Source organism: Budorcas taxicolor, chromosome 20 (assembly GCF_023091745.1).
Source record: "Budorcas taxicolor isolate Tak-1 chromosome 20, Takin1.1, whole genome shotgun sequence".
Lineage (NCBI taxonomy): Eukaryota > Metazoa > Chordata > Mammalia > Artiodactyla > Bovidae > Budorcas > Budorcas taxicolor.
The window spans coordinates 13,807,987-13,821,152 of NC_068929.1; the positions used below are offsets into that span (position 1 = coordinate 13,807,987).

The following is a 13,166-nucleotide window of genomic DNA, read 5'->3' on the forward strand; positions in this document are numbered from 1 at the left end:
AGCTGTACTGAGAATAAAGCTAGTAAAGCAACAAGAGCCCTGACATTTCTTGGGTCCCTGGATCAGGCTGTGCCGGAAGCTGGTACCATCTCTGGGCCTCACGTGAATCATCAAATTCCTACAACTTGCATAAATGCCCTAACAGACTATCCTACCAGCCTAAATATAGCTATTAGACAATGATCTCGCATTGGAGAAGGAAATGGCAACCCACTCCAGTGTTCTTGCCTGGAGACTCCCAGGGACGGGGGAGCCTGGTGGGCTGCCGTCTATGGGGTCGCAGAGTCGGACACGACTGAAGCGACTTAGCAGCAGCAGCAGCCGCAGCCAGTGATCTCATCTGGCACTCTGTCAGCCTGCCTTGAAAGCTCTGCATTGCATAAACACTCTACTTCTTTGACTTACAAAGGTTAATTTATCCTGGGTTCGATCCCCGGGTCAGGAAGATCCCCCGGGGGAAGGCATAGCAACTCCAGTACTATCGCCTGAGGAATTCCATGAACAGAGGAATCTGGGGGACTACAGTCCATGGGGTTGCACAGAGTTGGAAGGACTGAATCGACTTAGCACACACATACTTGTCTTGGGTGTGAACAGGATAGGAGGGAGCGTACCTACTATCTTCCAAATCCACTTACAAAGGGTAGAGAAGCAACTATCTCCAGCTACATTCTGCTGTTTCCTAATCCAGGATTATTCTGCTAAGTCACTTCAGTCATGTCTGACTCTGTGTGACCCCATAGACGGCAGCCCACCAGGCTCCCCTGTCCCTGGGATTCTCCAGGCAAGAACACTGGAGTGGGTTGCCATTTCCTTCTCCAATGCGTGAAAGTGAAGTCGCTCAGTTGTGTCCAACTCTTCGCGACTCCATGGACTGCAGCCTACCAGGCTCTTCCGTCCATGGGATTTTCCAGGCAAGAGTACTGGAGTGGGGTGCCATTGCCTTCTCCAGGATTAATTCTAACTGTCTTAATATTCTAAGGTCAGGACATTATGGTGAGCAAGAAGAACCAGACACTAAAGTAATTACTGTTATGATTCCATTTTATAAGAATTCTGATGTGGTGACAGGTATCAAAATAGTGGTGATGGGGAAAGGAGAGTATCCATGAAGAAAAGAATGTCTCAGAACATCTGAAATGCCTCTCTTGATGTGGTGGTAGTTACTTCAGTGTTCACATGCGTGAAATCTCATCAAGCTTATATCAAGATTAGTGTTCTTGACTGAATGTATGTTATGCTTTAGGGGGAAAATATCTTAGTATTGAGGTACCTCATTCTTAACCTGGACCTCAGACCATGTTTCCAATTCTAATTCCTTCTCTATCCACTATAATAGTGAGGAGAGGCACCTGTGGGTTACTAAACACCTTCAAGAAACACCTCAGGAAGGGCAGGTTATGACTTGAACGTGCATCCCCTATGTCATCAGATAGATGTACACTGAATCCTCCAGAGCACTCAGTGTTCTGCCGTGGACAACTGTCAATAATGTCTATTAACCCCCAGAGGCTGCAAGTTCATCACTGCAACACACTGCTGCATTCATCTCCCTTAGCACCACCCCCATCCTGCCCTTCCGCAGGGTCAATGAAATTAAAAGACACTTACTCCTTGGAAGGAAAGTTATGACCAACCTAGACAGCATATTAAAAAGCACAGACATTACTTTGCCAACAAAGGTCCGTCTAATCAAGTCTATGGTTTTTCCAGTGGTCATGTATGGATGTGAGAGTTGGACTGTGAAGAAAGCTGAGCGCCGAAGAATTGATGCTTTTGAACTGGGGTGTTGGAGAAGACTCTTGAGAGTCCCTTGGACTGCAAGGAGATCCAACCAGTCCATCCTAAAGGAGATCAGCCCTGGGATTTCTTTGGAAGGACTGATGCTAAAGCTGAAACTCCAGTACTTTGGCCACCTCATGTGAAGAGTTGACTCACTGGAAAAGACTCTGATGCTGGGAGGGATTGTGGGCAGGAGGAGAAGGGGACGACAGAGGATGAGATGGCTGGATAGCATCACCGACTTGAGGGACGTGAGTTTGGGTAAACTCCAGGAGTTGGTGGTGGACAGGGAGGCCTGGCGTGCTGCGATTCATGGGGTCGCAAAGAGTCGGACACAACTGAGCGACTGAACTGACTAACTGAACCCTAAGCATATTTGCATTTTCCAGATCTTCAAAAAAGTACCTGGGTGTCTGCTGGAAGTACCAACTGGTACAACCCTTATGGAGTACAGTTTGACTACACCCATCAAAATCATATAAGCAATTTCCTTTAATCTGGCAATTCTGCTTTTAATATTTTTCCTCCAGATATATCCACATACTTGCAAACTGGTAAAAGTGCAATGTGCAAGTTTATTCTCTGCTGAGGTTTATAACAAAACATTAGGGAAAAGTGTGTATCAATGTGGGATTAATAAAACAGATCTTAGTCTACCCATCTGATACAGTATTATGCAGACATAAAACACATGAGCAAAGTTTGTATACAGATATGCACAATCACTAAGATACACTGCTAACAGTGTATCTAATATGTTATTACTTTCTAAAAGGAAAAAATAACCAATACATGTGCTTGGCCAGCATATTCATTTAAAATAACCTCTGGAAGGACACAAAAGAATCTGGTAACACTAGCTGTTCCTGGGGAGAGGAACTAGATGGCTGGGGACAAAGGGATCCCCTTTGGCTCGTCTTAAATCTTACATCATGAATGAGCTGATTTATTCAAGAAAAGGTAAGATACTTATTTATTTAAAATGTATTTTATTTTAGGTTGTGCTGGGTCTTCATGGCTGCGTGAGGGTTTTCTTTACTTGCAGAGAGTGGGAGCTACTCTTCACTGGGGTACACGGGCTTCTCTTTGCAGTGGCTTCTCTTGTTGTAGTTCCTGGGCTGGTGGGACCCGGGCTTAGTTGCTCCGAGGTGTGTGGGATCGAACCTGTGTCCCCTGCATTAGCAGGCAGATTCTCAACCAGTGGCCCACCAGGGAAGTCCCTAAGTAAGATATTTAAATTGCTGCAAATGAATCTGTGACAATATCTTCATTCTCATGAAAAAGGACAGCACTGGGAATGCTGTGGAGCCCTGCAAGCCTTACAATCAACTGGGAGGCACAGCTGGTGCATGGAAGTCGTGCAAGCCCTAGCTTGAAACTTTTACAAGGACTGCATCTCTACTGCGCACCTCTTCTCACAGCCTCATGTGATTTGGTTTTTGTCAAAATCCAAAGAGAAGAAGGAGAATAGAGAAAATGTTCTTCTTCACTCCTCATTCACAACTGAAATCAAAAGCAAGGTAGAATCTGAAGAACCAAAGTATCTGGAGGGTAAGGCAGAAAGCCAGTCTACTTCCAAATTCCACTCCAGGGTAATAATAAAGCATTCTCAAACTGATCCCAGACTTAACTCAGCTGCTAGTGTCATCCCATAGGGTTCCAGGCACCCAAACTATTGTACACTCAGAGCAGATCTCAACAAACTTGGCCCACTAGTGGCGGCTGGAAATAAAACTTTGAACACTAGCGGATAAACCTTTAATGTAGAAGGACCCAATTAGCTAAAGGGAAGGTTTAATTTTTTTCGTCTATGAAGGAACTTGGGGTTCTAGAAGTATATACAGGAACACTAGTTTATCATCCTTAGGCAAAAACTACACTCAAGTCCTTAACAACATCCTCAATGTCTCTCTCTTATCATTAAAGTAAATTAGAAGTCAGCTTCAGGGTAACCTAGAACCACAACAGGGATACTATTTCAATAACCTGAATGGCACCCCCTCTAGGCCAGAAACTCACTGTGAGGCTTTCTTTGTTTTAACATGTAAAACAAAATCTAGAGGCTTTATCAGCTTCACGTCCTCCAGCACGATGAAGGATCTAGCACAGCAAAGGGGCTTCCCTGGTGACACAGTCAGTAAAGAATCTGCCTGCAATGCAGGAAACCCAGATGTGATCCCCGAGTCAGGTGAAACTCCTGGAGAAGGAAGTGGCAACCCACTCCAATATTCTTGCCTCCAATATACAGCCCATAGGGTTGCAAGAGTTGGACACAAATTAGCAACTAAACCACCATCACCACAGCAGAGCAAAGGAGTCTCAGAATTCTGGAATGCAAATGAAGTGTTCTAATTTAATAAAAATGTATGTGGATAGTGTAGACCAATGAGTAATCTCTTCCTTCTATTAAAGAGATTACAGGCAAGAAGAGAAACTGAGAACCACATTTAGCTCTGCCATCAATACACAACACCCTTCCACCCTTATCTAAACTTCAAAATCAGAAATAAGAATGAATTTTCTGCACCTGTAAGGCTGTTAAGCCTTTGTGAAAACTGTTGGATGTTTTGTTTTTTTCAAGCTGAATGGCACAAAATAGCAACTGATATATAAATACATGCAAATCTCATTTTTTCAGACTCATTCTAGCAAAAGAAGGAAGACATTACTTACGGGGTTGATTTATAGGAAGACTCTGGATACGGTCGCTTCTCGTTCACTTTACCGTTGGAGGAGTAGGCCACCGGGCTGTCCACTCTCTCCACATAGTCTGAGAGGGGAGGAGGCATGTCTTGTGCACCTGCAGAAACGTTTTTAACCTAAGGAAACAGTGACAAGAGACTCAGTTATTGCTCAGCCTGCAACTTAAAGGGGGAAAGAAATGGAAGAAAAATATCATATATAAAATTATCTAATGTTTACTGGGCTCATTAAATACTATTAACCTATCTGATGACCTCGTTATTATATAGTGTTAATAGTCAAATCAGCACAGAAATGGTGCTATTGTTAGTTTAACAAATCCAGAATCAATTACAAAGAAGAAAAAAAAATCCTAATTATCTGATTCTCATCCTGATGTGATTAGATGAAATAATTATCCACCCCATCTTAGGAAGACTAATCTCATTTTATCTGGCCCTCGAGTAACAGTGAGAATTTTCATTTCTAGCAAGTTCTAAGTAATGCTGATGCTGCTGTCTGAGCACCACTCTTGGAAAACCACTAATCCAGGGCAAAGAATATTGGTTCTTCTTAATCCATTCACCCTAACCATGGCATTTTAAAGCCACATTAAGAAGCCCAGGAGCTTTCCTGGTGGCTCAGTGCCTGCCAATGCAGGAGACCGGGTTTGATCCCTGATCTGAGAAGATCTCACATGCTCCAGAGCAACTAAGCCCGGGTGTGCCACACTATTGAGCCCATGTTCACAAGGAGAGAGAGCTAGAGAGCAGCCCACAACACTGAGAACTAGGAGACAGTAGGCCCCGCCCTTTATAACTAGAGAAAAGTGTGTAAAGCAACAAAGACCCAGCACAAAGACACATAAAAATTTTTAAAAAGCCCAAACTGATTTCTGACTTAGTCATAAAAGATCTGCTTATTCGCCCCCTACGTTTTCAATGGCTCTACCACTAACAGCCTATACAGTATAGCCAGAGCATCACTGCCTTCTCTACCTTCCCTCCTATTCCATGCTGACTCGTGAGTGGCTCTGTCCTAAGAACTAATACACAGTGGAGATCATGCCCTGTTAACATGAAAGGTTTCCCAGAGAACCTTTGGGAGAAAATCTATATACAATAATCATAACCAATTAGAGTTTTACCATTGTCTATTAGGTTTCATGCAGTAGATCTAAGACTTTAAATTTCACCTAAAAATCTTCACATATTAATTACTCTGCTATAAAAAGTAACTGCTAAGCCCAGACAAGTCAGAGTTGTTTCAAAGTAAGGGAATAAAACTAAGGTGGGAGGGGGGGATAACTCAAAAAATTATTTCCATGAAAAAGGTCAATTTTTCAAAAATAGCGCTGGTGGGACTCTTTTAGCTTGGTGACGAGAACAGCAGCATCCAATTATAATACCTCAGTTCACTCCAGATCTGCTGACTACAAGTTCTAGAAAGCCTCAATCACTTCATCTGCAAGACATGGAGAAGCTACCTGCTTCATAAAGTTGTTCTGACAAAATGAGATGACAAGGTATCACAGCATGGGGCCTTTGTGACCACAATAAAAACTCAGGAGATGCTGGTTTCTGGAATCAAAGCTGTTGGAACTGAACAAAGAATTTTTACAAGTATTTGAAGGGGACAAGAGACTTTTAATGGGTTGTTTTGCAATGTAAGTCTTTGCAATGAGATTCAGCATCAACACAGTGCAGTTCCCGGCCACCCACGCACACTTTACATCTTGCTATCCATAAAGCACAGCATTAAAACTTGACCTGCTTCTTTCCTATCTCTGCTCTATCACCTGTTACAAGCTATTTATTTATCCACCCCTTGAAGTACATAGAGGTATTTATTCTTGATTGTTTAGCATTCCCATGACTCAGAGAGGAATGGAATCATATCCTTCTGAAAGTGGAGTTTGGCAGCAACTGGGAAACCAGTGGGTGGATTACCAGGGAGTGTGCTCAGATCCCACCATGGGGAGTCGGGTGGGAACCATTCCTGGGGCCCACTGAATTCTTGAGGACTTGACAGCATCACCAAGCTTCACAGGCAGAGGGTCGGTCAATCCAAAGGCATATTAGGTTTAAAAAGACCTCCTTTTCTCAAAAACCCACTTAACTCTTCTCCAGGTTTCTTTCCTCTCTACAAATTTAGCAGAGGGTGCAGAGCTCATGGATTTCCTACCAATCGTGGCAAACCGGAAACCAAAACCTCCCCAAAGAGGTGTCTGAGTGTCTCTGCAGAGACTTCTCACTGCCCAGGAGGGAACGCCCTTCCTCCTTTCTTTGCCAGCTAATCCTTAATTAGACTTCCAGTCCTGACTCACTACCAAGTAGCAGTCATGCCACCACCTCCCGGGGCCTTCCCCACATGCCCCCTGCTAGGAGAGGCACCTCCCTCTCCTCCTGGCCCGCCAGCACCTGTGCACACACACCTCCCACCAGAGCACATGTGTAATGAAGACAGAATTGTTTACGCACAGGGTGCCGCTGCTCCCACGTGTCTAATTGCAACAGGCAGCGGACCGCTCTTTAAGCCACCATCGTCTGCTTGCTTACAGCATGCCACGTACTGAATGAGGGATCATTCAGTAGGCACACCTTTACAGGTAAAGTGAGGGGGTCCCTCTACCTGTAAAGTGATGTTTATCTAACACTCTATCTGTAAGCAGGTAAGTGAGGGCATCCCTACAGAAAAAGAACCAGGACTGGTTTTCCTGACGTAAGAGAGGCCATTTGTGATCTAAGTGTGGCCACAATGCTCACCCTCGCGCAGATCTCAGTAATTAAGCATCTTGAGGGAACCAAGGCATGCAGGAACAGAAAAAAGACACTCAAACAACAGTGCAGTGATAAAGCAGGGTTCTAGTTCCTCCTCAGGGGATACACAACATATCTCTGAGTTTGTCCTAGTTCCTCCTCACAGGATACGCAACATATCTTTGAGGTTCGCGTGAACTAAGGCTCCCAGCCAGGTGGAGGATGGAATGATGTCAACACTCCCGACTTCAATCAACTAAAGCTTGGACTCTTGTCAACCTCTGCCCCATATTCCATACCGAATTCTCCTCTGCTCAAGCCCCTTCACAAATACACAGGTACCCTTTGCTTAAAACTTACTCTTAAAACTTCCTCAATTTCGCTGTTCAGAAAGATGCTGCTTCGGAAAAGATCCCCAGTGTTCTCCTTACTCGCTCCAAGTAACAGTAAATTCTTCCTTCTCCTGATCGATGGCTTGGTTGTGTCTTTTAACTCAGCACCCACCAAGAGGTGAACCCAATTTTCAAGTAACAATACTAGGTACTCCCTGAAGGAGGACGCAAGGGCTCAGGGTGCCAGGACAACTTTCTCAAGGACCTACACCTGGTAAATGGAAACGTGGGATTTAAATACTTGAAAGCCTCGGCTTCAGTCCACTGCCTCTCCCTGGACAGCTGTCTGCCTGCCTTCCTCTTCGAGTCCTGCCCAGCCCAGGACCTGGCGAAAAGCAGGAGCCTGGCGTCTGCTGCATAAACCTCTGCTCTACTGCCTTATCAGATGAGCTCTTCTGGGCTGAACTCCTTTATCTCTTACTAGAGTCAGCAGAACTGCAGAGCCTGACCACTGACTTTACCCTCCAGTACAAGTTTTTTGTTACTTCAACCTTTTTCACACATATGCACAAAAAATTTCAAGGCTGTGCTCGCTTTGGTGGAGCAATACTCTGGTAGCTGCAATGCAAGAGACCAGGGTTTAATCCCTGGGTCAGGAAGGTCCCTTGGAAAAGGGAATGGTGACCCACTCCAGCGTCCTTGCCCGGAGAACTCCATGGACAGAGGAGTCTGGTGGGCTACAGTACATGGGGTTGCAGAGTCAGGCAAGATCGAGTGACTAACACTTCAGTTCAGTTCAGTCGCTCAGCCGTGTCCGACTCTTTGCAACCCCATGAATCGCAGCACGCCAGGCCTCCCTGTCCATCACCAACTCCCGGAGTTCACTCAGACTTGCGTCCATCGAGTCAGTGATGCCATCCAGCCATCTCATCCTTGGTCGTCCCCTTCTCCTCCTGCCCCCGGATCCCTCCCAGCATCAAGGTCTTTTCCAATGAGTCAACTCTTCGCGTGAGGTGGCCAAAGTACTGGAGTTTCAGCTTTAGCATCATTCCGTCCAAAGAAATCCCAGGGTTGATCTCCTTCAGAATGGACTGGTTGGATCTCCTTGCAGTTCAAGGGACTCTCAAGAGTCTTCTCCAACACCACAGTTCAAAAGCATCACTTCGGCGCTCAGCCTTCTTCACAGTCCAACTCTCACATCCATACATGACTACTGGAAACACCATAGCCTTGACTAGACGGACCTTAGTTGGCAAAATAATGTCTCTGCTTTTGAATATGCTATCTAGGTTGCTTACTTACATTAAAATTAGAACAATACAAAGAAGATTATTAGCATAGCGCCTGGGCAAGGATGACATGCAAACATGTGATGTGTTAAGTATTTCTGACAAAAATGCCCAGCCAGACTTAAAGATGAATAAGAAGTACCTTGTCCTTGAAAGGAGTTAAGTGTCTAGAGGCAGAGGCAAAATGTGTTTGTAAAACAAGGAGTAAGGTCTTCCCCGAAGAAGCTAAAATATGACTTTTTCTCACGGTACCAACGCGAAGTGAGTATAAACCTCTGCTTTCAAAGGACGGTGGGAGGAGGAGGGGAAGCCACCAGTATCAGTCATTATATGAGTCCTCAACCTATGTGTGCTATGGTGAGAACAGGGATGTCCGAGACTCACTGTTATTACTGATAGGATCCCAAGCCAGCCCACAATGCCCAAGAAAGGTAGTGAAAGTTCTTTAAACAAGTAACAACAAACAACCCTATCATTTTCATAACTCTAGGAAGTTTTAGAACCTGAGAAAAATTTGGCTTAATTCTAAACAGTAAATGGTGAATTCTTCCTCAAGGAACTTCAGAGCAGGTCTAAGAAATTAGGGGCAAAAGAAAGCAGGGTGAAAAGCAAAATTCTGCAAGATTTTTCTTCTACTAAGTACTGAGGGGAAAGAAAAGTTTGAGAGTCAAGCAAACACCGGAATTTGCAGCTGTGAGGCTAAGAAGAGCCTTGGGCCTGAGGGTGATCCACCCCCAGACTCTCTGGGAAGGTGGGGTGGTGAGGGAAAAGGATGTTGCCGGCCCAGAAATTCACAGGGCAGCACCCAGCTGGCAGCTCTTCACTAGGATCTGCCGGGAGAGTTCCTGGTCCAAGTGGCACCCCTACCCCACACACAGAGTTTTTTTCACATAAAATGGAAAGACAAGACAGCAGAAGACACTCAGAGAGGCTGAGGCGGAAAAAGATCGCTAACCAATCAGAGTCCCAAACAGGCACACTACAGAGGCTAAATTCCAAAAGGACAGGCACTCTCACCGACCATGTTTAGGAATAAGAGTTATTAACTTAAAATGGCAGCAAGTTTTACTAGGAGTCGTACTCCAATCAAGAAAGACATTTCTAAAATGTCAAAATGAAATAAATTCCAGTGAAATTATTTCAAAAGATCTTCACAAGAGGCAGTTATATCGAGGACAACATTTTGTTCAGAATTTAATTATACTCATTAGAAGTGGTCTATGCCACTTGTGAAAAAAAAAAACTTTGTAACACCTAACATCTAACAGCCCTTGGAGAATTAATGAAAACATCGCACATCCCTGTGGGGTGCCAAGGGAGGGGCACACACAGGGCGGCTCAGCGCAGCTCTCCTCCCAGGACCTGTTGGCACTGAGCCTTCCTCCCCGGGACGAGGATGGAGCTGCTAAACCAGGCAGATCAACATTTCTCGTGCACGAGCAAGCCTCTCCACCTTGAAGTCAGGGATGGAATTGATGGAAAAGGTTAAGGGAAAAAAAAAGGTCAAGAGTGTTTTAGATCAATTCTCTCCACTAAAAGAAAGTTGGGGAAAATCCTTTCTCTCCACACAAATCATCTAGAATTAGTACAAGCAGAAAGGACCAACAAAAGCCATGCCCCATTTTGCTCTTGGTTCCATCTACATTGCAAGCCGCTCACACAACACAGGAAGAGAGTCAGACTGGACCAGCATCCCACTGGTGCAGCATCTGACAGAAGGCGTCCACCTCTAAGGAGGAGAGGAAAGTGCGCATGCCAGGCAAAACCTGACCCCATTGGTTCCTCACCACTGCCCAGTGAGAAACAACTATCTTCACACTCAGATGGAGAAATTCAGCCTCTAAGGTTCAGTTAACTTGCTCTAGGTCACACAGAAGGTGACAAGGTGGAAGGGGGATGTAAACCCGGCCCACCTGCCTCCCGAGCTCAGCTATTTCTGCCGTAACAAATGATACCTCAGTAATCTAAATATGGCACGAAGCACCCATCTCATCTGGGCACGGACTATTCCCTGTAAGAAAAGGAACCATCCTCACAGCCTTACCTCCTCGCCACACCCGAATGAGATACAATGTGAATTCATTTTGAAGAGTCTTATTTGCCTACCAGACTATGGTTCTGGACACAAAATTACTATGAATATGTGCGCCAGTCATCTTACCTTTGTTTACGTCAGTGTAGGAACACCACTCTCAAACAGGGGGGCTTTTTCTGCTTGGTGATTAAAGGGAGAAATAAACCTGATGTCGGGGGAGGAGCGCCTTCAACTCCAGTTTTACAACCTGAGGTTTTGTACTCCAGTTTTACAATGTGAGGCCCACCTCCCCCGCCCCGTGCACCGGCACTACAAGTTTTCAAAACATGAAGTGGTCCAACTCGTTTTTCCTGTTTTCTGATATTTTACATTCGCAGATGCTCCCCCAACAAGAGCCTCTGGAAAGACTCTGCCCCTGGAAAGTTCCCTCAGACTTTTCTCCACCCTCGGTGGCTTGAAGGCAAATGCTCCCAAATTCACTTATCCCACAAAAGAAGAGATCATGGACTAGGCTTGAGAGTCTGATTGATTTACGTTGATCAGGTGGCCCTGGGGAGTTAGCAAACACAACGGTCCCTATCCAGACGCAGGCTGCCCATAGGCGACATACACCAGCAAAGGGGAATTCTGAAGCTCTGAAAGAGTCAGTGAATTGCTAGAGCTTTGGAAGGGGTGAGGCGGAGAAGCTTACACTCAGTGAGTGATCCCATTCGAGGCCCCTGGCTCTAGCAAGGGAGGCCGTGGAGCAGACTGCGTTTGCACACTCATGCGTCTTGTGCCAGCCTCCCCAGCAGCTGTGTCACAGGCACAGCACACCTTAGCTCTCTGAGCCGATGCCAGTCACCACCTGGCCTTCCAAATCCCCTTCGGTTTCCTACAGCACTCCCTACAACCTCAGCATGTTCTAAGTTTGCCCTGCCTGGAAAAGCCCACGTGCATACGCTAAATCAAAACCCCCTGGGCTGGCAGGACTAGGGCTGCAGTCTGGCTCCACGGAACAGTGTAGAGTATTCTCACAGTGCGGTCCCCAGACCAGCAGCATCAACGTCACCTAGGAACTCAGAGATGCAAGTTTTCAGGCCCCATTTCAGATCTGCTGCAGGAGAAACAGGCGTGGTTGGGGGGAGGTCTGAGAACCACTGATGGAGCGGGGAGGGGGTTTCCTCTATGTCACAGACAATTGCCCTGTTTAGACCATTATACCTATATTTAGAATTGACTCAGTTATTGAGTGCTGGATTTCCCTGGTGGCTCAGACGGTAAAGCGTCTGCCTACAATGTGGGAGACCCGGGTTTGATCCCTGGGTCGGGAAGATCCTCTGGAAAAGGAAATGGTAACCCACTCCAGTACTCTTGCTTGGAAAATCCTGTGGACAGAGGAGCCTGGTAGGCTACAGTCCATGGGGTCGCAAAGAGTCGGACACGACTCAGTGACTAAACTATGTGTAACTATATTGAGTGCTGGAAATCTAGGAATCCCTGCTTTCAGAGCCCCGGAGAACTCAGCAGCTCCAGTACTGCTCACCTTCCATCACAACAGTCTACGCCAGCTCCCCAGGATGCCCTAGACAGATGGGGCCTCTGTCCTCACGCTGCTGGGCTCTGAAGGTCAGTCCCGAGATAGGACACTTGCACTCTCGTTCCATTTCACCCCACCCGAAGCCACAGGTAACAGCAAAACCTTTGCCAGGGGCAGAGCCCAGTATACCAGTTGTCGGCAGCCCACAGGACTGCTTTCACGTTAAAGAACGCTTGGACTTATGACTGAAAATAAAAGAGTTACTCGAGTTTCTTCAGCTGTCTAACTCTGACTACCGCCACCGCCCCGTCCTAGTCACCTGCTCCGCCTGGGTGGAAGGAGATGAGATGCAGAGCCTGCCTACACCTTTCAGAAAAACATCCGTTCTTATCTCATAGCAACCTTTCAAGTAAGAGAAAGAACAACAGCTTAAGAACTGCAACCAACCATGAAATGTATTTATATTTTGGGTATTCTAACCCAAGCTCCTTTGTTCCATGCCATCACTGCAAATACTAACACAATTATTCCTCTAGCTAAAATTGACTGGGAATTAATAAATTATGTGTTGGCCCTGACCTAAGCCCTTTCACTGTTATAGGATCAGCATATTCTGTGGATGGAACTTCTATTTTCCCGATGTACACAGAAGAACCTACTAAATGAACAGGCAAAGTGATTACCTTCATCAGAGTCCAAAGAAACCAAAAACTAGCCAAGGCTGACCACAAAGGACAGTGTTCAGGACCCTGCCTCTTCTCTACACCC

At 45.8% G+C, this 13,166-nt stretch overlaps 1 protein-coding gene and 1 non-coding gene across 3 annotated transcripts in view; one reads left to right on the forward strand and one right to left on the reverse strand.

Annotated features, from left to right (window-relative positions):
* Positions 1-13,166, reverse strand: part of OCLN (occludin) — a 46,816-nt gene that overhangs the window by 8,313 nt on the left and 25,337 nt on the right. For both annotated transcript variants that reach the window (XM_052659223.1, XM_052659222.1), the window contains exon 5: positions 4,456-4,601. In XM_052659223.1, coding sequence (XP_052515183.1) covers positions 4,456-4,601 — 146 coding nt within the window. The remainder of the gene's footprint in view (positions 1-4,455; positions 4,602-13,166) is intronic.
* LOC128066301 (U6 spliceosomal RNA) lies at positions 8,841-8,944 on the forward strand. The gene has a single exon (XR_008201205.1). It is a non-coding gene; the product is annotated as a U6 spliceosomal RNA (small nuclear RNA).